Source organism: Cupressus sempervirens, chromosome 10 (genome assembly GCF_028749045.1).
Source record: "Cupressus sempervirens isolate cs-2001-9-10 chromosome 10, ASM2874904v1, whole genome shotgun sequence".
Lineage (NCBI taxonomy): Eukaryota > Viridiplantae > Streptophyta > Pinopsida > Cupressales > Cupressaceae > Cupressus > Cupressus sempervirens.
Window position 1 is genome coordinate 812,653,263 of NC_143127.1, and position 24,754 is coordinate 812,678,016.

General features: G+C 35.5%; 1 protein-coding gene across 1 annotated transcript in view; it reads left to right on the forward strand.

The window, feature by feature from the left end:
* Positions 1 to 1,560: 1,560 nt before the first annotated feature.
* The window catches only part of LOC149536416 (uncharacterized), a 121,523-nt gene continuing 98,329 nt past the window's right edge, over positions 1,561 to 24,754 (forward strand). Inside the window, exon 1 of the mRNA XM_089805446.1 lies at positions 1,561 to 2,085. Coding sequence (XP_089661572.1) covers positions 1,720 to 2,085 — 366 coding nt within the window. The 5' untranslated portion in view covers positions 1,561 to 1,719. The remainder of the gene's footprint in view (positions 2,086 to 24,754) is intronic.

Consider the following 24,754-nt stretch of genomic DNA (forward strand, 5'->3'; position numbering starts at 1 on the left):
AGCACTGCCTAGATGAGAAAATCCATCATATTTTTCTAAAATATTTCCTAAGGACACATTTCTTCACTATTTGCAACCTTTCTACTTGTGCAATGAATATTTCATAGCTTTGCAAAGTCCACAGAGAACCCTTCCATCTCCAAAGCACAATTTAGATGAGAAAACCCACCATATTTTTCTAAAAAAATTCCTTCTCTAAATTCTCCTATCATTTCCAAATAATGTGTAATGTAGTACAAGGAACCTGTATTAATGGGTGTTGTAATGTCCTTTCTTCTTGATTAAGTATTTTGATGCCAAAAATCTCTAGTAGCTCTTAAATCTATAACTGTTAGTTTTCTTCTCAATACTATTATTTTATAATCTACTCCTTAAATATTGTAATGACCCGTACTTATCTAGATTTGAAAGAAAATCTGTATAGAAATATTATGCATACCTCTTGAAACTACAAAAAATCTATCCAATAACACCACTAAGTATGCCCTAAGAACACTATAACCCTTGTGGCATTTGAGCAGAACTATTTATGGCACCAACTTTTTTCAGGATGACTTCTTGACAACAATAAATTGCAGCACAAATGCAACCCCTTGGCCCATCTATACAACATGCCCATTCCATGGCATTCATATATTCATTTAGTATATACTATGACCCTAAGCCACACACCATGTAAAAATGTAAATGCACAATGTATATTTAACAAAAAATACATATTCATGCCCTAGTCTATAGCCCTCTATCTATTCTCTTCACTCCCTTCAATTCTAGCTACTATTTGTGATCTATTCTTTCAAAATCTTCTACAAGAGTTTGCAAAACAAGTATATTATAAATCATTTTTTGAAATAAGTAGATTATAAATCATTTTGATCAACAAGTTATGGGATTTGGTTGCACAAGAATAAAACTGTACCCTGAAATTCTTGGTCAATCACCTGCAAAAACCAAAATTTCCACCAGCAAATGAGTCATTGATATCCAGTATTGCAAATGCTCTAATCTCATTTCATACTTCAACTAAAACAAGATTTGGTAGCCCACCCTTAAATCCATCCAATCTATGGAAATGACATTCTTGAACTAATTTCCTATACTATACTTATGTTGTTCATATATTCCCATACAACATGTATTATGTTCTTGTTGGCCATTTTTTCCCTATTCAACCTAGCTAGATTCTTTGTTTTGGGTTAAACGTTAAAAGTTGACAGCTAGCATTTCATGTTATCCATTTTTTTCTTTTACTGAATTAGCATAAGTTATTCATTAAACAAACTAGCTCCATTTACTCTTAGACCGAGTGACTCAGTTTTGGCTTGGTTCCTCCATTAACGAAGTTGACTTGGTTTCCTATAAATTTTATTTTAATATTAATAAAGAAATATACTTTAAATACATATGTGTAGGAAACAAGGTTTAAATAAATTTATTGTATCTTACATATATAACTTTGATTGAAATTTTTTAATATTAATAATAAAACATCTTTTAAATGAATATATTAAAATATTAAATAGATAACATGCCACCTCACTTGAACGGGACTAAACTAAAATCACGTCGGCTAAATCACAATTTAAGCGTGAAGTAATAGAGCTCAACCAGATCAATGCGAGATCGACAAACGCAAAGCTCTCTGAAAAAACACAAACACTAATTTTTAAGTTCTGGGCGATCTTCTCCGATTCACCCACAGAAAATTGGGTTGTGGAAATGGAAAAAAAACTGAAACAAAAAGGAGATGACGAAAAGAAGTGGGAATTGATACCACAACACATACTTGAGACGCGCATATGTCCCCTTCTTCCGCTTCAATCTGTTTTCAGTTTAAGCAGAGTTAACAAAAAATGGTATAAACTGGTACACACATGGGCAGTTCTCAGGCCATTTTTACTACAGAGAATGAACAGTCATTTGTTCTACTATTGCTTGTTGAAAAAGGTGTTGCCCTTACCACAAGGAGTGGAAACCCTAGAAGATGAAAATGGGTGTCGAGCGTATGCTGTGTCTGTAGCAAACTTTCCATTTCATCTGGCGGTGGCAAAACAATCCGACGAAAGATCTGTTTGGAGCATTAAGGTATTTAAGCTTCTGACGCATGATTTATCTCCATGTTGGGAAAATGTTTTAGAGGTGAAAGGAAGTTCCAAACATGGGCAAAGTAGACAAATTGGTTCCGTCAAATTTGAGATATCTTCCTACGGTAAATGCAACGGAAGGCAATTTCATCTCTTATTTCTCGGCCAAGAATCACAGTATGTTCATTTTTATTGATTCATGTGTAGAAAGGGATATCTCTAGTGATCTTCTTTATTTGAGTCATTGTCATTTGATAAATGTATGGACCATTTCTAAGGATATCTCAAGTGATATGATGTTATTGAGAAGTTAGACATTCAAATTCACTTCCAAACTGTATGAAAATATGAAGCTTTCAATCTTGATATGAATATCTATAGAACAAACAGGGTACAGACATTAAAATACCACTGAGATGAATATGCATTTTCACATTCCTGGTGAATATGAATGAATATGAATTACAATTTGTTGCTTTTGTCGATATATATGTATTCTTTTGTGTGCTGGTAATTTGGATGATTGTAATTTTTCTCTGACATTATTATTTGAGCAAGGGACGGTTAGTATCGCCCTTCGCGATAGGGTTCGCATCAATTAATCATAGCCAACATTGTAGAATACTGTTCAATTCAAACAGCAGCACCAAAAAAAAATCCAATACCCCAAAAAAAAATATACATAGATAAAAAATAAGAGCTCTGTTTTTCTTAAAACAAACAGAATTTTCTTGCAGTTGCGATTCTTTTATATATCTCACTTATAAAAAACTTCATACTACTTGTTTATATAGATGTCTACAATCACCGTAGACTTCAAATCTAATTCCTGAGATAACTAAAACAAAACACAATCTAAACTAATTCATGCGTAGCATAACATATGCAAGGTTGCATGATTTATTTCGTAAACTACGGTGCATAACAATGATCATAATAAAACTGAATGACAACTGCTGCAAGCTGAAGCAATCATCGGTGGAGAAGGAGGTTAAAACAGTGAGCCTGCAGTAGATCTTGGCATCAATCTTCATACTCCCTCTTGATGCTCAGAGGACTCACAATCTGATCTTTGAGTGCAAAAAACTGATCCTTTGTAATCGCTTTTGTGAAGATGTCTGCTATTTTCTGTTTTGTGCTTACATACTTCATTTTAACTGCGTTATTTTGAACCAAATCTCTGATGAAATATTGTTTCAAATCAAAGTGTTTGGTTTGCTTTGATGAACCAGATTCTTGGCCAATCTAATGACACTTATATTGTCACAAAAGATCATAGTAGGCTGAACCTGTATCTCTCCAATTTCTTCAAGAAGCTTTCTGAGCCATAAAGCTTATGTGCTAGCTGAAGTGACCGCAACATATTCCACTTTTGTAGAAGAGAGAGCAACCATGCTTTGCTTCTTTGAACTTCATGAGATTAAACTGGAACCCTCAAAATTCTCTTGGCTGCCTTCATTTGTTCTTCTGAAGGATTTTTCATATACCTTAAAACCAATGAAATTGAATAAGAAATTTCAGGGCCTTCTATGTTAAAAACATCAAACTTCCAACTATGCTTCTATATGATGTTTCATCAACAATTTCAACACCATCATCTTTACAAAATACAACTCCATGAGCAATTGGAGTGGAAAGAGGCTTGAAATCAACCATATCAAATTTCTAAAACATATCCTTTGCATACTTTTCTTAACAAATAAAAATTTCATTTTTACTTGATAAACCTCCATGTCAAGAAAATGCTTCATGAGACCTAAATCTTTCATCTTTGAACTACTACCCATATATTATATATCATCAACATACAAACTCACAATGAGAATATCATTACCTTTTTGTTTGTAGTAAAGGGTAGGTTCACTCTTATTTCTTTGGAAGTCATTTTGCTAAAATATCCATCAATCCTTGCATACCATACACGTGGTGCTTTCTTAAGGCCATACAAAACCTTCTTCAACTTGTAGACATGATCTTCTTTGCCTTGAATCTCAAAACTTTGTGGTTGTCCCACATATACCTTTTCTTCTAAGTACCCATTAAAGAAGACACTTTTCACATCCATGTGATGAATACTCTATTTCTTTTGAGTTGCAAGAGAGATTAGCATTCTAATAATTTTTTGTCTTGCTACTGGTGCAATAATTTCTTCATAATCAATACCATACCTTTGAGTGAAACCTTTAGCAACCAATCTTGCCTTGTATCTTTGAACACTCCCATCACTATTATACTTGGTTTTATAGACCCATTTTGTGTCAATCTTCTTCTTCGCATGTGGAAGCTCTACAAGCTCCCATGTCTCATTCCTATGAATGAAATCCATCTCTTTGTTCATTGCTTGCATCCAAAACCCATTAGCACATGCATCTTCAAAACATGATGGCTTAAAATCAGCTTTAGCAAGTAATGCAAAATTTACTGTCTCACCTATTGGATCTTCTTCTTGTGCTTGATTTTGGCACTTGTCATGGATATCACTCAATCTTGTTACCTTTCTTGGAGGAGTTGAGGATGGACTTCCTCTTGAAATTGGTGAAGGGCTACTTGGTGGGCTTCATGATCTTGAAATAGATCCATTAGCCGGCTGCTCATTATCATTATTAGCAATAATATCATCATCGACAACTGATTTTGGCACCAAGTTAGTATAACATTCAAGGGAGTTTTGGTGGAAAAGAATTTAAAATTGTATATTAGACACCAAGAAAAAATGGGAAGGGAAGGATGATGTTAGAAATTCATAAAATTGAATTTCAACGGGGCATCCAAAAACAACCCGGTTATTTTTTGAGAAGCTAGTGTTTTATGTTTTATAAGATTAAAAATGGAAAATTTTCAAAGCTTTCATTTCAGGATGCAAGATGACTCTAATAGACAAGGTAGAGGCCATGACATTACTAGATGGACCTAAATTAGCAATTGGAATGGCAGTTAAAAATATGCATATTAAGTAGGATTCATAGATAGTCACAACAATAAGGATAATCACCAAAAAGGTTATATGGTGGCAAACGAAGAACATCTTAGGGGAAGTCTGGAAACTCCTTCCAAGATTACAATCCTACAAACTTAGACATTTTTATATAGAGGCAAACCAAATGGTAGACTAGCTCTCAGAAGTGGCAATAAAGTTATAACAGGGATCTCAAGAATTGGATGCAAACAATCTATTCAGAATATTGAAGAAATGAAGTTTTCTTCAATATCAATTAATATAGTTCCAGAGATAGGGTACATTATATGTGAGGATATTGGGTAGGTTATTATGGTCCAGATTAGTTGCTCCCAAATTTTGTCAAATCTGATCTTTAAAGGGATAAGAAGTTGAGTTGTTAGTAAAGGTGGAAGAATGGTTAATTTACTGAATATCATCTGTTTTGAATCCCTTTATTCTACAGAGTTTGGAAATCAGCTGAAATTAATGAAACTTTATAGAGAAAATACCATGAGCCTTCTCATGGGAAAACATTCAAGAACTAGGTTTTGTTGAATTATAGCCTTGATACTGGTAGAAATGCGATGGAATTACCCTCAATTATATGACTAATGCCTTTCGTAGCTATTAAATGTGACTATAGATTAGATGGGACAAAAAGACTATGAAGAGATAAATCAGCTGGGCGAAGATTTGTGCTTTTCATTAGTTGTTCGATGTCAACTTATGCATGGTTCTCCATGTTGGGTGTCTTTTTTAAATGGAAAAGGAGGGCTTAGACTTGTATTATTAATCTACTTGAAACAGTCCATCATATTTTAGCTTTTCAAGATATTTACTATAGTTTTTCTTTTAGTTTATATAAAAATAATTTGAAACTAGACAAAACAGAATCAGTGTCAAAATAAGGTTGTATCACCCAACCTGTCCACATACCCTACAAAATAACAGATCAAAAGATCATTAATGTTGCACATTGACTTCAGGAAGCTGGACAACATTCAGGGTAGCATCATCAGCACTTTTTTGTATTGACTGGCTTTTGATCGGCATGACCATCTAGAGAGTAAGACTTCTGATTAACCTGGTTACCTATGTTCTTCGAGAGAAGATTTTGGTTCTTATATTCGTTCAATCATTCTTTTTCTCTCAATCAGCATGTTAGAGTAGGCTTCACAATAATAAACTTTGGAAAGATTAAGGAGTTGGCCTCTTAAGCTACAATCTTCTATTTCTAAAATTGGGATTATTATTATATACACAAATCTGAAAGCTCTTTGTCAACACCAATAATTGGCATCGAATTTTGTGCTGGTCAAGATTCATTTTTGGTGACACTCCTCTGATGGTAGCAATCTGCTAACTGTGATGTCTTTCCATAGACTTCAATATGCTCTGCAAACACTTCGTTGTCTTCTTCACAACAGCAGTCTCATTCAGTAAACAATAGAAATCCTCCACAATAGGAGCTCCAAAATAATGCTCTCTCTTTCTTCCGACTCGAGCAATCATTTTTATTTTCTTCAAATTAGACTTCTGCTAGTTTTTCACAGCAGCATTTTCCAGACAAACTTCTCCACAACCAGCTATCCTGGAATCACAGCTCTATACCAATCTGATAGGAATGAATGGAATGGATCAAAAACAATAATTGAATAAAGAATACATTATAAAGGTACAGGTAGAAATTATGAATTCATTTCATTGTCTTATCATAAAATCTTTAGATTGTGCCTCTTTTATAGAGGTCTTTAATAGTTTCTGCAAAAGAAAACATCCAAATTAATGGACATAGAAACAAATAGATCAAAATGACTTCTAAAATTTTAATATCATAAAATGTTAATTTTGACCGAATTCTTAATTTTTGCACCCTATTTCCAGCTAAAACTTCTAGTATCTTATTGTTGGAATATTTAATGCTCTTGGCCGTTTGCCCCTGGAGCCAAACGCCCACCTACCACCTCTGACAAATTGCAAAACAGACAAAAAAAATTAATACGGGTAGGTGAGTTTGAAAATGAGAGGGAAAACTTTTTTGGTCAGAAGACAAAAGGGAATGTTCTGTATTCATTCGATCAGAGAGACAAAAAAATAGATTAGAAGTTCCAGAGAAGAGCAGTGGAAGAAGATCAGCAGATCCAATCGTCAGAGTACAGAGAAAGAAGTTTGTTTATTTCGTGCGTGCAGTTGCACGTCTTCTCTCTGATCATTCTGTAAGTTTATTGTTCATTGGATTCGACCTGTGAAGTAGTGATTGCTCCAGGCATTTTTGTATGCAGCCATTAGAGCTGCATGTTTAAAGTTTGAAGTATTGAATTCGTTTGAAGTTTTAGGGTAAATTTAGGGTTTTCTGGTTGAAGCCGAATGCTCCCAGATCTTGTATTGTTTTAAATCAAAGTTAAATACTAAGTAAGAAGGCATACTTGAATCTATTGTTCTTCCTCTCTACATTGCATTTGAGAAGATCTTTGTTGAATATTTTTAGTTTTGAGTCTCTGGTTTTAATCATGGAAAGTTTCACGTGATATCCTGGTCGCTCGGCTTGTTCCCTGTTTCTCTATAGTGGAAGTCGAGCTCACTCGGCACCTTCCCTTGCCGAGCTCTCCTCTTTGTGCCGACTTCACTCGGCACCTGTTGCCTATCACTCGGCACCTTCCTGTGTCAAGCAAGCACCGAGTAATTTTTGGCACTCGGCACCTTCCTGTGCCGAGCACTTTTCTTAAGTGCCGAGCAACCTGCCACTCGGCACCATCAAGTGCCGAGTAAAACTGGCACTCGGCACCTTCATGTGCCGAGCAACTTTTAAGTGCCGGATAATTTTTTTTTTTAGGTTTAGGGTTAAGTTGTGAGTTGATTTTAATCTATATTTCTCACATGGTATCAGAGCTTTGAGGCCCCACATCCAAAGTGAGTTAGGGCATTTATTTTTCTTGGGATATTTGACATGGCAAGAGATGCAGGAAAGATATGGCAGCAACCACCATCATTTAATGGACAGAATTATGATACATTTGCAAAGAAGATGAAGACCATAATGGTTGCAAATAATTTGTGGGAGTTTGTGGTAAATGGATTCAATGATGTGACTGATCCAACTCAGTATGCTGCCCTAACAAATGCATAGAAGACTCATTTGAAAGAGTCAAGGAGGAAAGATGCTAAGGCATTAAGTTTGATTGAAGCAGCAATGACAAAGACAATTTTTTCAAAGATTGCAGCAGCAAATTATGCAAAGGAAGCATGGGTTCTCCTTGAGATGAACTTCAAGGGGGCTGATAAAGTCCGTACTGTAAAGCTACAGAACATCAGGAGGGAGTTTGAGAACCTTCAAATGAAGGAGAATGAATCAGTTGCAGACTTCAATTCAAGGACCTCCAATGTAATTAATCAACTGAAGTCAAATGGAGAAGACTATCAAGAGCAGAGGATAGTGAAAAAGGTATTGAGGAGTTTACCTCATAAATATGACCATTTGGTCATGACCATAGAAGAGGCAAAATACCTCACTACTTTGACAATGGATGAGTTGATGGGTTCTCTTCAAACCCATGAGTATAGGATCAATAGATCCACATCTTCTTCTACCCAAGACCAAGCATTCAAGGCTCAGTCAAATCCAAGAGCAAGGGGGAGAGGAAGAAATGGCTCAGGCAAAAACTCCAAAGGCAGAGGCCGAGGTTATGGAGGACAAAGAAATGCAGCAGCAGAAAGCTCAAGAAGAGTAGATGGAGCAAGTAGCTCACAAAATACTTCAAGAGGAGGTAAGAAAAACTACAACTCAAATAAGAGTAATGTAGAATGCTACTACTATCATAAATATGAGCATTATGCAAACGAATGCTGGAAGAAGCAAAAAGATCAGTCAGGACAAGCAAATGTGGTTGATGTGAATATGAGAAGTAAAAGCACTGCCTTCATCTTGTGTAATGTTGGTGAAGAAGAAAGCCCTGAGGTTTGGTACCTCAAGAGTGGATGTAGCAACCACATGAGTGGTAATGAAACCTTGTTTTCATTCATTGACAAGAGTTTCAAATCAAAAATTAAGATGGGTAATAATGGAACCCTACCAGTTGTGGGAAAAGGATCTATTATAGTCCGCACCAAGAAAGGTGAGAAAAGGGAAATACAAAATGTGTATTTCACCCCTGATATGAAGCACAATTTGATGAGCATTGGTCAGCTCATTCAAAATGGATACAAAGTGCTGATGGAAAATGACATGTGTGTCATTCAAGAAAAGGATGGGAGCAAGAACCTACTTGCAACAGTTCAAATGACAAAGAACAAAATGTTTCCCTTGAAGATTGAGACATGTTTCTCATCTCAAGTTAGTGCTGCACCTCCCACACAATCAGCTCTAAGGAGTGTGATTGAAGACCCCTCACGGCTATGGCACCTCAGGTATGGTCATCTTGGCTATGCTGGTTTAAATTTATTGTCAAATAAAAGAATGGTAGAAGGTTTGCCACGTATTGGAAATTCATGTGACAAGTGTGAGGTTTGTATTTTGGGTAAGCAACATAAGCTTTCCTTTAATTCTGAAAATTCTAGGAGGGCTAGATATCCATTAGAATTAGTGCATACTGACCTAGTCGGTCCTATGCAAGTTACTTCCATTGGGGAGAGTACTTATTTTATGACATTTATTGATGATTTTAGTCGTAGGACATGGGTGTATTTTTAAAAAAATTAATCTGAAGAATTTGATAAATTTGTAGAATTTAAATCCCAGGTTGAAAGAGAATGTGGACACTATATCAAGGTCTTTAGATTAGATAGAGGAGGGGAGTATACCTCCAATTCTTTTGTAAACTTTTGTAGGAAACATGGTATTAAGAAAGAGCTCACAGCCAGCTATACACCATAGCAAAATGGAGTGGCTGAAAGAAAGAATAGGACCATTGTTGAAATGGCAAGGAGCATGATGAAAGAGAAAGGTCTCCCAACTGAATTTTGGGGAGAGGCTGTGGCAACAACAGTTTACCTAATTAATAGGTGTCCTACAAAGGCAGTCTGTGACAGAATTCCAATGGAAGTTTGGTCACGAATAAGATGGACAGTTGAACACCTAAGGGTGTTTGGATGTGTTGCATATGCACATGTGCCTAAAGAGCAAAGGCAAAAATTTGATGATAAAGGTGTGAAATGTATTTTCACAGGGTACAACCCAGAATCAAAGGCATACAGATTGTATGACCCATTGAACAATAAGTTGATGCTTTCAAGAGATGTGGAATTTCTTGAAAATCAGTCTTGGTATGGTTCAACTGATGAGTCACCGAGCACTTCAAGTAAAGTGCCAATTATGAGTGAAGAAGATGCTGATGAACAGCAAGAAGAAGGAGTAAATAGAAGAAAAGGCAAGTAGATTTAGACAGTGCCGAGCTCCTCTAGGTATGATCGAGTGTCAACCAGTGAAGACCGATCAAGTCTGCAATGCAACAGCAACGAAGATTCTAATCCCACACTCTCCTTCCCGTTACCAAGAAAGACCAAGAGTCTTAGGGAGATATACCAAGATGAAAGGTATGAAGATTATGATGAGAGTGTTAATTTTGCATTATTTTCTCATAGTGATCCAATATATTTTGAAGAAGCTATTAAGGAGAAGAAATGGTGTAAGGCCATTGATGAGGAAATAGATGCTATAGAAAATAATGAGACATGGGAGCTAACTGAATTGCCTCCCAAGAAGTAAGTGATTGGAGTGAAATGGGTCTATAAGACCAAATGCAATGTTGAAGGCAAGATTGATAGGCATAAGGCAAGGCTGGTAGTCAAAGGCTACAAACAGCAGTATGGAAGAGATTATGATGAGACCTATGCCCCGGTTGCAAGAATGAAAACCGTGCGTACTGTCATAGCAATTGCAGCTCAACACAAGTGGAAGGTATTTCAAATGGATGTGAAGTCTGCCTTCCTAAATGGTGTATTGAAAGAAGAAGTGTATGTGGAGCAGCCACTTGGTTATGAAGTTGCAGGTGAAGAGAACAAAGTATATAGATTGAAGAGAGCTCTCTATGGGCTCAAGTAAGCTCCAAGGGCATGGTATAGTAGGATTGACTCATATTGATGAGCAATGGCTTTAGCAAAAGCAATGGCGAGCCCACTCTTTACATCAAGGCAACAGATGGTAATGTATTGATCGTTGTCTTGTATGTAGATGATTTGATTTTTACTAGTAATGATAAGGCTCTAATTGGTGAGTTCAAAGAGGCCATGAAAAGTGAATTTGAAATGACGGACCTAGGTCTCTTGAAATACTTTCTAGGCATAGAAGTAAAACAAATGCATGATGGCATTTTCATCTCTCAAGAAAAGTATGCAAGGAAGATCTTGGAGAGATTTAAAATGCAGAATAGTAAGGCAGCCCCCACACCAACAGCAGTAGGTCTAAAGTTGAGCAAGGAAGACTCTAGAAGGAGAGTGGATCCGACACTATACAAGAGTATGGTTGGAAGTCTAATATATTTGACTGCAACTCAGCCAGACCTAATGCATGTAGTAAGTTTGATTTCTAGATTTATGGAAATACCAAAGGATTCCCATTGGCAAGTGGGAAAGAGGATCCTAAGGTATGTGAAAGGTACCAAGGGATTTGGAATTTTGTATACTGCAAATGATGATTTCAAGTTGGTAGGTTATACTGATAGTGATTAGGCTGGAAGTTTAGAATCTTAGATGATAAGAAGAGCACTTCTGGATACATGTTTCATATGGGATCGGGTGCAATTTCATGGGCATCCAAGAAGCAACCTATTATTGCTCAATCTACAGTAGAGGCTGAATACATTGCAGCAAATGCAGCAGCATGTCAAGCAATTTGGCTAAGGAGGATCTTGATAGATTTGAATGAAAGGCAAGAGGATGGAACTACAATTTATTGTGACAACATCTCATCTATTGCATTGTCCAAGAATCTAGTCTTCCATGGGAGAAGCAAGCATATAGAAATCAAATATCACTTCATCAGAGAGTTGGTGGAGAATGGGGATATCAAGATGGTTTTTTGCAGGTCTGAGCAGCAGCTAGCAAACATCTTTACAAAGCCATTAGGCATTGGAACTTTTGTACACCTAAGAGAGAGTCTTGGTGTAATTGATGTGGATCAACTGTGATCCTTGTTTGTTTGGCTTGGGACAAAGGGGGAGTGTTGGAATATTTAATGCTCTTGGCTGTTTGCCCCTGGAGCCAAATGCCCACCTACCACCTCTGACGGATTGCAGAACAGACAGAAAAAATTAATATGGGTAGGTGAGTTTTAAAATGAGAGGGAAAACTTTTTTGGTCAGAAGACAAAAGGGAATGTTCTGTATTCATTCGACCAGAGAGACAAAAAAATAGATTAGAAGTTGCAGAGAAGAGTAGTGGAAGAAGATCAACAGATCCAGTTGTCAGAGTGCAGAGAAAGAAGTTTGTTTATTTCGTGCCTGTAGTTGCACATCTTCTCTCTGATCATTCTGTAAGTTTATTGTTCACTGGATTCAACTTGTGAAGCAGTGATTGCTCTAGGCATTTTTGTATGCAGCCATTAGAGCTGCAAGTTTAAAGTTTGAAGTATTGAAGTCGTTTGAAGTTTTAGGGTAAATTTAGGATTTTCTGGTTGAAGCCGAATGCTCCCAGATCTTGTATTGTTTTAAATCAAAGTTAAATACTAAGCAAGCAGGTATACTCGAATCTATTGTTCTTCCTCTCTACATTGCATTTGAGAAGATCTTTGTTGAATATTTTTAGTTCCGAGTCTCTAATTTTAATCGTGAAAAGTTTCACATGATATCCTGGTCACTTGGCTTGGTCCTTGTTTCTCCACAGTACAAGCCGAGCTCACTCGGCACCTTCCCTTGTCGAGCTCTCCTCTTTGTGCCAAGTTCACTCGGCACCTGTTTCCTGTCACTCGGCACTTTCATGTGCTGAGCAACTGCCGAGTAATTTCTGGCACTCAGCACCTTCCTGTGCCGAGCACTTTTCTTAAGTGTCGAGCAACCTGCCACTCGGCACCATCAATTGCCGAGTAAAATTGGCACTCGGCACCTTCATGTGCCGAGGATAAATTTTTTTTTAAGGTTTAGGGTTAAGTTGTGAGTTGATTTTAATCTATATTTCTCACACTTATATTTAGTTAATATTATGAGGGAGAACTTAAACTTTCGAGGAATGAGGTAGAAACAAAATGAGAATAGAAAATATCCCTAGGCTATCTTCAAATCATGTAGAAATGAGGTCCTTTAGAAAGAATCCACCCAAGCCTTTAAAGAGAAGTGATTTTGTAGAACACAGTCTCTTTGTTTGTATCTCTTGAGAAGGAGAAAAAGGAGTATATTGGCCTCACTCCTTCACATTTTAGTAATAGTATATTAGAACACGTTGATCAAAGCACTTTCATGCCTGAAACTTAAAAAGATTGTAAAGATTGTTAAGGGACTACTCCAACAATTTATTTACCAGAGAAAAATGGTGGTCAGATATTTAGCAAACTGGTGCTCAGATATTTAGCGCCGTCCTCTATGGCTGCCCCACCATGTATGTGATTTTCCTGCCACTCGCCATAATATTTTGACAGCAATAGATCAGTATTTGGGACGGGCTTTTAGGGTTTTCAAAATGACAATTCTTTTAAAAAAAAGACCCATTTCCATCTCAAATAATCAATAAACATAGGGTTTTCAGTGCACGATCACCCACATCAGAGCTTTCTGTGCCTTTTTAAGAATACGGTTTACGTTGTTAGAAATCCTATTTGGATTTTGAAGAGCAGATTTTATTGAATTGAAGAGTTCATGATTTCTCAATGTTGTGTAAATGATTAGACGCATAGCTTAATAAAGAGTTGGTAGAAATATTGTTGTGAAATCCTGTGTCTTGTAGTTAATCCACGTTTTAATATTTCATTTGAGTATTTGATTTGTGTTGTTTTTCAACATTGGAATTAAATGACTTGAACGCAGGGAGTGCCATAGTGTTGGGAAAGCCATAGTGTAGAGAGTGTAAAATGGTGAATTTGGGTAACTTTCAACATTTGTCTTCGAACTTTTGGTGTAACCACAAATGCTTAGTGATTTTATTGAGGCATCTTGATATCATTTAGATGATCTATATTCTTGACACAGACTTATCACTTTTCTCCTCTTTACTTCATTTGTTGCTCATGAACTTTGGATGTCTTATTTTCTGTTTGTTACCATGAGCATATTTTCATTCCAAGTTGATTTTGAAAGATTGCAGTCAATTGTAAGGTTTCAGACTAATGTAAATCTGCCCTTTTGATATTCCGTATTGTTCTTTCAATCAGTTTTGATGTTCTAATCTCTTATAAGCATGCTGGGCTCAATAACCCTTGTGGGAGCCTACGGTTATATTTGCGTACTTGTTAAGAGTTTGGATGCTGCACAGGAAACAAACATGTTAGGAAAAATAGATCAAGATTTTTTTATGATTTTTAGATGTAAATGCATGTGCGGGGCAGAGGTTGAGCTTGTCAGTCATTGCTTAGATCATTTTGATCTAACTCATTTTTTGCATCTGTAGGGTCTAGAATGGGAGCATGTAAAGACGGGACAAAAGAAGAAGCAAGCGTGTGGGCAACCAGTGACAAGCCAGTCATTCCAAGCAATGGCTGGCACCTATGAACCCTTTACTTTTATATTATTTCATCTTTGTACTTTCATTTACATGTAAAAGTCTGATTCTGATGTATTTTTTCTTATTGGTTAGTTTCACGGCATGTGTGAAACACTATGGACTTTTGATAAATGAACTTACATTTTCAGAAAACATGTTGTATCTGTTTTATACATTGCCTTTTTTTTATGCTTTCGTCATAAAATGTAATTCATAATCCATAAAAAATAAAATATCAAGAGTGGAGAAATAAGTTATGTCAGCAACACGACCTTTCTTTTTGGACTGATAGGTCAAGAGGAAAACAAGTACCTTATGCCAAACTCCCAAAAAATTGCGTTTGCAATGCAAGAAATGACCGTAAGTAACCCAAATTAGGTTTAGGGTTAGGAATACATTTTAGAATATGCCATTTGGCATCCATTGCAAGAGTAGAAGGTTCTATAAGACATGGCAGAAGTCAGTGCAAAATTTGAAGAATCCAGAAATGGTATTCCAACTTCTGACAGGTATAACTTTTGATTGGAGACTCCGATTGACGAACTGTTTACAGTTTTGAAAAGCTCTTTAGCCTTATGGAACAGCCTTGCTCATACCCCATTTTTCACGCCCGTACGAGGCTGTTTAGTGCGACAAATTTGACTTTGAATCGTTCTTAGGGGGTCGCTAGATAATTTAAGACTGCAATAACTTTCAAACCGTAAAGCCTTTGGCCTGTGTCTTTTTCTGGAATGCTTTAAATTATAGTTACAATCATCCCTCCAACTTACACCCTCTAACTCATCATAACTATGGCTCCATTACAAAATAACTTATATTTTGCACTAGCACATCCCGAGGTGTTCAAAAACACTAACCTTGAAAACCAATAGTGAAAATATGAGAGTTGGCATATTTGTTTGGCCCAAATGGGTATCCAGAAATACAAACACATTAAACAGAAACTAACACTAAGCATAGTTTTGGGTGATACAGGATTCTCGTTACACCACTGGATGCTCCTGCATCCTAAAAACAATAAGGTAGACCTCCAACAACAAATGGAAGATTGATAGATACAATGCCAATGGAGGCAAATTTCAGCAAATAAATTTCCTTCATGACCATTTGCATATACCTCAAATACCCAGATGAGAGAAATTTTTAGTTGCAAGTGTTTGGTGAGATAGAATATAAAACATAAAGCGTAGGTTCACAAGTAATCACACTAGAATGCAAACTCAAATATTTAGAAATGCTATTACAAACTGGAGAAGGCGCTAAGGTGCCTTCATAAAGATTTAAAAAAAAAAAAAATTCTTAGAAAATGCAACTTATATTGATATGGTGGCATACGTGCATATAGCAAAGAAGACTCCTTGTAAACAGAGAATAATGATAAAAGAAAAATGAGGTCTTGAGTTGTAAAATGACCACAATGGCAAGCAGGGTTAGCATAATAATCGAAATAAAAGAAGAAATGCTTTGATTAGACACGACTAATAATCACTTCCTTGCCAAATATCAAATACCTGCAAGGAATTCTTATAAATGGCGAGTTAAATAAGTAAGAAAGGCAACGAATCCCTGCAAAGTTGGTGCCCAGAACATAAATGAACACTTAGAGTGTTTCAAATCCCATAAATTCCTCTGTAAAACTCTAACGTTGATGGGAATAGAAAGCTTTACAATGGTCAAAAAGGCATGGAGTGGCGGTTGTAAGAGGAGCACATAACCCTAATCTTCATTATTTTCTTCCCTTCAACATTTTCCAGAATGTGCGAATGATGCAATTAAAGAAGACTTGTTTGGTTTTAGGGTTCATATTCTGAACGCATGAAGAGAAAATTGCCATTTAGCGCATCTCCTATCCAATCCTCACGCTTCAAGTTGAAAACTTATCTTATTATTTTTGGGTTTGAATTGGTTTAGCCTTTCAAAATTTTCAAGGGTCGGTTTAAAAGGTTAGGTTTATTTACATCTAGTAACTTCATCATGAATCAACTAAGTATTTTGTGTTAGATTTAATCAATGTAAATTTTAATTTTCTAGTTATTATTGTTAGTAATGTGTTCAATTTCAAATTGTAATTATTGTTTAACTTAATTGATGCTTTATAAATCAATTAGTTAATACTAAAATATAGGAGATGCATTATTGATAGATTTTTGAAAAGGTAAGAGACTTAAAGGTGGTCGAGTCATGATCTAGAAAGAAGCCTAGTGGAGTCATGTTGGAAACAAGTAAAAGTCTCCATGTTGATTAAGTCTCCTTATAGGAGTATTGATTTCAAACTGGTGCCATGTGTAATAGATTTCCCTAAGACCTTCAATTGAAGTTGAAATCATTTAGGTGTCTTTAAGAGAGTTTTGAGTCATTTTTGGAGAGTCTCTTGGAACCTTTTGACTTGTCATCATGGGTGTTTTGTGGAAGAGCAGTTTGATGGTTTACAAACATTGTTTGAAGCATTTTGAAGACCTATTTTCAAGGGTTCTAGTTTCCATTCGACCTAGGCTGTTTCCACGTTTGGAGGAGCAATTATTGAGCAGTTGCGGGCAGTTGAGGGCTACTTGGATATAATCTATCATTTGTACTTCATTTTTCAATTAGGGATAAAGAGCCTTTGGTTATTTTTTTTGTATTGTACTTTTTCTGTCACTATTTTAGTGGATTTGATGTTTTAGAAGCCTTTGAGAGCAAATACAAATAGATTTTGGCCTATTTTGGCTACTATTTTCTATTTGCATCATTGTGATTGATGTTTATTTTCTGATTTTTCTTGAAAACCTTAAAGTTTGTCTCATTTATGCACCTATTAGAGTTCGTGAATTAGTTGTATAGGTCATAGGTTGTGTAGATTATTAAAGATATATTGATTGTCATCCCTTCAGTTTAGATTCATTCAAGGCTTCATATGAAACATTTTTATGCAGAAAATTTCAATCGAAGTTGTGTTATACAAGCTATTTAAGGTTCTCTTATTGTGTTGTTTAAATATCAGTTCCTTCATAATATTTTGGCCTATCACTTTACTCTTGGTTTTCCAAAGTTTCATTACACTTTTATCCCTTTTCCTACCAAGTTTCATTAGTTTTTATTAGTTAGGTGATTCTGCTTATTATATTTAATAGGAACCGACCTAGCATCCAAAGTTATAATCAAAATATAGGATAACCACACCTTTGATTGATCCCATGTCCTCCAGAAATTCTAAGTGTTTAGATGCTTATAACAAGGTGTAATTTATGGAGTTAACAATAAGGACTTTGAAGATGGGATATATGCAGTGTTACACAGGGATTCATAGCCCCCTCTTAAACCTTAGAGTACTCGTCCCCGCACCAGGTACTCACCTACCCAAGTACCCCCACCTCCGCCATTCTGCAACCATGCTGCCACTAGCATGGGGACTTGGATTTCTATTTGACTTTTGTTTTTTGAATTTTACTATTGGGTATGTAATATGTTACTGTGTTGAATGTTCAATGGTTCTAGTTCATGTTGCAATTTAGCTATCTTCAATTATTTTAATTTGGTATGTTCTACTGAAAAATCATTTTATAAAAAGCATTGAAGTTCTATATGTATACTATACAACACTCCTCCCTGCCTTGACCTCCCCTTGCCATCGTCCCCTGGCCGTCTTGAAAATGAGGCCCATTTCCCCCCCATCTTGGAAACTTGTTTCGATGTCTTTCTGTACCAATGTACCATAGTACTGGGGTAACATTGGATATATGAGAAAATTGGTTTTCCAACCAAGTGTCCTAGAGAATTGCGAAAATTGGGAAGTGTTCAATGATGATACACAAATCATAAATTTCCTTGAATCCAAGGAAAATTTTGATGAGCTATACTTTGAAGGAAGCAAAAATTTGCAAATGATGTTATCTCTGATGAAGATCCCGACACTGGTTAGGAAGTTATGCAACTAAAAGGAAATAAGATCCTCAAAGGTCTCATCTCTTTATAAAAAACTATTTGGCAATCATGATAGATATGTCAAAGAACAATTTAAGATTAGGACAAGTTATTAGGGACAATATGAAAAATACAATATTGGGACTGAAGGAGATCCTAAGCTGATTCACATTTGTAACTGGTGCATTGATGAAGAGGAGAGATTTATAACATTTCTTTCTGAATACAAGGATGTATTGGCTTAGTCCTATGAAAATCTGAAGTCTTTCTGTCCCAGGGAAGTCTAACGTGACATTCCTCTAAAGTTTGGCATAGTTCCTTTTTGTCAAAAAACAGATGCAATATAATCCAAAGATTTTGGGAACCGTCCTTTTTGAAATTCAAAAGATGCTAGAGGTGGGTATTATTTTTCCTATCCATCATTCATCATAGGTAGCTAATATAGTTTTTGTTTGAAAGAAGAATGGAGAAATCCATGTGTGGATTTTCACAATTTAAATCAGTTATCTTTCAAGGATAACTACCCACCGCCAACTATGGATCAAGGTCTACAAAGTGTCATTGGTTTAGAGATGCTATCTATGCTTGATGGCTTTTCGGGCTACAATCACTATCAGGTTTGAGAAGATGATCAATATAAGACCGCATCTACTACCCCATGGGACACATTTGCATACCATCGAATGCCTTTCGGTCTTATCAATGTCGGAGCAACACTTCAGTGTGTAATGGATCTTTCTTTCAAAGGACTCTTCAATGAAAGCATCATTGTGTATTTGGATGATTTGACTATTTTCTCCAAAACGTGTTAGGATCATTTCTATCATCTCTGACAAGTCTTGGAGTGATGTAGATGACATGGCATGTCATTAAATACCAACAAATCTGTTTTTTGTATGATGGAAAGGAAGTTGTTAGGACACATTGTGTCCAAAGAGGGTATCAAAATTGATCCAGACAGGCTGTAGGTAATTCAAAGCTTATCTTTGCCATCAAGACAAGAAGCAGTTTACTTCTTAAGAAAGATGAATTTATTACAAAGATTTTTTCTTGATTTTGTTGAAAAGAATTGTCATATCATCGATATGATGAAAGGAAAAAAATGCCGACTGAAGAAGGGAGGACAACATTTGTAGAGATAAAAATGTGATAGCACATGCACCAGTGCTAGTTTTCCCTGATTATTCAAAGACCTTTATTATGTTTAGTTATGCTTCTGAGCTTACAATTTGTGCTATCCAGACATAGAAGAATGATGAAGGCATTGAATCACTCATTTCATTCACGATTTGCCATTTGAAGACTCATAAGTTGAAATACAGTTAGATATACATTGTGGTCAAAGCAATGAAGCATTTCTGGTTTTACATCTTGAACTCGCATGCCATAGTTCTTGTTCCAGCAATGAAGGGTGCTCCCCATAATACCATAAACACATAATAGAAACAAAGGAACAACAAAAAATGTGAGAACAAAATATGGACTTCTTATTATTGCCGCAAATGTGGAATTAAAAAATTCACAAGTACAATATGCTAATCCACATGGACACCTTCATTACAGTAATTTGCAAGAGTAAGCTGTGAACTACCACCCATAGCTGTCCTAGACAATGTTCGAGCCTTTCTTAAATAGGCAATTTTATGCCGCTTGAGAAGGTTCTAGATATTGAAACTTAATACCTATGGCCAACAGACCCTAACATCTTTCACATTTATTTTGAAAATTTCGGGTAGCCCAACATTGGAAGGCCATAACTGTCGAACCATTGCTTTGATTAACTATTATAACAACTTTTCAGAAACGCCAGATCATGATCTACAGGCTTGGAATGGTGCTAGTGCCTTTCCATCAAGCTTTCGGACCTCATTCGGGGCCTCCAAGGCGTCAACTGAGCTCAAAGATTTTTCTCCAAAATTTTCAACCAAAAATTCGCAATAACTTCTCTGATACTTAAGCTGAAGTAGTGAGATTTTTATGGTAGGCTTATAATTCTAAAATGAACTTTCATGTAGAAAATTAGAACATTCTAAGCTTGTATGACAAACTTATTGAACATAGCAAGTTCCCAGAAATAGTAATCCCTCCCATCTACCAGTCCTTATTAAAATAGAAAACGTTGAAAATAAAAACATTTTTGGGTGATACAAGATTGCTCTTACACCCAAGATGCTTCTGCATCATCCAGACACTAATATAAAGACTATTTTTACAAAATGACAATTTTGTACGAAAAGAGGAAACTGGATGCTAAGATCCAGGAACACAATATGGAGATAAAATCTACCAATTTGGTTAGTGGTAAGGGATTTTGTCAGCTCACAACTGAAAATGTACCTTTACAAGTAGAGAATGAGAATTCCCTTTCTCTTCCTACTGTTCTATTTGTTAGTACTACGGATGAGTGGTATTCCAATATGGCTCATTAGCTGACTTATGGTGAATTCCCTCCGTATTTGTCATACAAATAGCGAAGGTTTCTCAAGTTAAAGGCTGATGATTTTATTCTATAGGAGAATTGGCTTTACAAGCATTGAATAGATGGAACTTTTTTGTGCTGCATAGATAAATTTCAACAAGTTTGGATTCCAAAATGTTTTCATAATTAAGCTTATGGAGGATATTTTGTTGTCTTGCATTTTTTCACCACAAAATGTAGTAATATTACAAAACTTTTTCAACTTAGTTTTGCATTTCTCTTAGATTAGTTGATTATTTAGTTAGCCCACATTGATAAATCAATCAAACCCAATTGGTATAATAAATCCTTTTACTAAAGGCTTTTGTCAAGTCTTTTCTTTTTTCATTTTATAAGCCTATTGATGATTTTTGAAGCTTTCAAAGTTCATTTTTCGCATTTTTGAGTGTGTGTTTCTTTTCTTTTGGTATTTTTGTTTTGTTCAACATCTTGCTTTCAGTTTTCCCTTTGATTCGTTATATCTTAGGGCTTAATCGAATTTGGCAGTTAAAAGATATGACCATTTAAGTGCCCAAAAGGTGGACCCTCGACATGTAATTGCATAATTTAAAATATCATGTTATATTTTAATGTTGACATTTACTTTTCTAAAAATATAACATAAATTCTCTTTCTGTTATGTTCTCAAGTTATTTTATCACTTAAAGTTATCACTTAAGTGACTATAGAGCACTTTATGTTATATTTTCATGTTGAGTTGCATTTTAATTTTTCATTTAAAAGTGACTTTATTAACTATATAGTTTGATTAAATTTGAGTTACTTCATGTTTTATTTCAAAACATTTAAGTTAAATATTGATTTTTGAATTATATTTGCACATAATGTATTAAACTATATCATGTAAATGTTATTTTTGACGCAAGCAAGTGATATTTCCTCAAAATTCAATTAAACAGGTGCTTGATTAGTCTTGTAAGTTGTGCAAATTCAACTTACATGTCTTTTACAAGTTTACATGTAAACGCCTTCCTAGAGTGCGATTTGACTTTTTAAAACATGTAAATGTAGTTAAGTCTACAATTTTTCCTTCTAAGGCCAAAATTGCCAAAATTGCTCAAAGCATATTACATGATGCATAGTTTTAAAATATGTAATGGAGGATGGAGAGTGTGATTTGCATTGTTTGTTATATGTATGCATTTTAAAACATGCAAGAGCAAACGTAGAATGCGATTTCCTTTCTTTCCCAAGAATGCATCTATTTTAAAACATGTAAAGGCTCCAATGGACTGCAATTTGGCTTTTCAACACATGCATATATTATTGGAGACCATGATTTTGCATTCCCAAGCCAAAAATGGCTGTAATGCATGCATTTTTAGGGTACATTTTTGCTAAAAATGCCCAGAAAATTGGGTTTTTATCCACATTTTTGCATTTGGATCAATGTTTTAGCATTTAGGGAAGACGTTTTTGCATTTGCAAGTAAAAAAAAGACCAAAATATATGTATTTTAGGGCAGGTTTTTGCTAAAAATGTCTAGAAAATGGCATTTCTAGCCCATGTGTTTCGATCTAGAGGGCATACTTTTGAGTTTTAATGCATATTAATGCATTTGAAATCCACATTTTTGACCTTTTCATGTAAAAAAGACCCATACTTATGCATCTAGAGGGCACATTTTTGCCCAAAAAATCCCACATACATGAGTTTCTCAAAATCATTTTACACTTAGAGGTTTTAAGAATCACGTTTTTTGCGTCTACATGTAAAAACATGTCATGCATTGACCAAGAAAGATCACATTTGCAAGCAGTGAAAATGTCATTCATTCAAACCTATCAACCTTCCACATTTGGCTCTTTGAGCTCAAACTAAGTAGAAGATTTCAACTTTGCTTGTTTATTCTTGCCTATTTTGCTATTATATTGCATGTTTTGGCTCATTTTGTCTATTTGTTTAAAGGCGTGCCATGTATTTTGCAATTTTTCTTTAAATAAATTGAAATCTTCTCATTACAATACTAGAGAATCTTTGAAACTGTAGAAACTAAATTAATGTAAAGAAAGATTTTGAAGTTTTTCGAGTTTGAGTCCAAAGCAAGAGGTTTGTTTTTCTTTTGTTTGAGTTTTTGAAAATTTTTTGTTGCTTGTTTTGGTTCCATTTTGGAAGAAAGTTGAAAAATTCTACCCAGGAATGCAAGTGCATACCGATGGAACCCAATATTCTACAAACATTTGTTCACCTTCTTGCTTGCTTTCATTACTTACCTTTTCTATGTTCTAGATAGTTTTTGTGATCAAGATAAGGAATCACTTACTGCATCATTTTGTGTTTTGATAGAAATTGGCTATTTATTACCCAAAACAAAGAAACCTGTTGCAAAATTGCACTTCTAGGGTTAACTCATCATGTGGAACTATCCATTGATCAATCAAGGTTTTTTTCCTGTTAGAATTCATGAAGATATTATCATTTTTAAGATTATTTCTATAGCTACAACAATGAGGGATCAAACATTGGAGTACCTTACAGCAATTGCAGTTTCGACAACTTGAAGTCCACTATTATGTCGCTATAGCATATAGCGATCGGGTTCATCGTTGTGCGAGGAAGGTTCATTGTTGACATAGCGATAAGCGATAGAAATGATTTATCGCTATACTCTATAGAAATGAACATCATCGACGAGTGAAGGAGATACAATTTTAATATGTCGATGAGCGATAAGTCTTCATATATCATTGTATGTTACAACAATCATAGTCTATCATTGAGCGGTGAGAGCACAAAACTGATATAGCAATTAGCAATGAAACTTGGAGATCACTGAAGGTCATAGCAATTATCGCTAATCGAGGAGACAAGAAGTTAGCCTTGGCGATCAGCGATGAGAAAGAGGTTATCATTGTGACATATAGCGATTATCGCTCATCGAAAAGGCAAGGATTTGGATATAATGATTAGCGATAAAGGAAGGTCATCGCTATGTCTTATACCGATTATCATTGATCGAAGTATTGTAAAATGGCTTTCGTGATGAGCGATAAGGCTTGGCGATCACTGTAGGATACAATGATGGATGGTTATATTATTGAATAGGCATCATTGTAATTTATGACGATAAAGTTAAAAGTGATCGCTGATCACATTTTTTGCAATGGATATATAGCAATCAATGATGAGTTGCGGGATATCGCTATATGTTATAGTGATATTTCATGCCAAAACAAAGACTAAGATTTAATATTGCCATGCCTAATAGCGAGAAGGAATATGGGAGATCGCAGTTGTAATATCCCCATCATAAAATAGATTATTAATCAAACTTTTGTTAATGGGTCGATTGATTTAATATATGTCGGACCCATTTTTGTTTTGTTTCTATAGTTTCTGTTGCCGTCGGTTATCTTTGTACACCCATGGAAAATTTTCCCCGATGGGTATTTAAACATGGCTTGTAGGTAGCCATTACGTATGCAATTTGGATTATTTTCTCTGTACTGCAAATTCCTATTGCAGTTCTCTATTGTTCGCCATTTTGGAAGTGAAAGACCTTCCCTATTTGGTTTATCCGGTTTCAATGGGACTTAACCCTCACCCTATTGTGTCGCTTGTAACACTTCACTCGGATCTGGCAAATCAAAGCATCATCTTTTGACATATATTAATTCAAGGTTTTTTGTGTTCAAATCTCCATTCTTGTTTGACATTATCTGATGAATTCAGGGTTAATAGTTTAAGGTACAGGACTAAACCATTTCCCCTCTGTACCACTCAGTACAATTT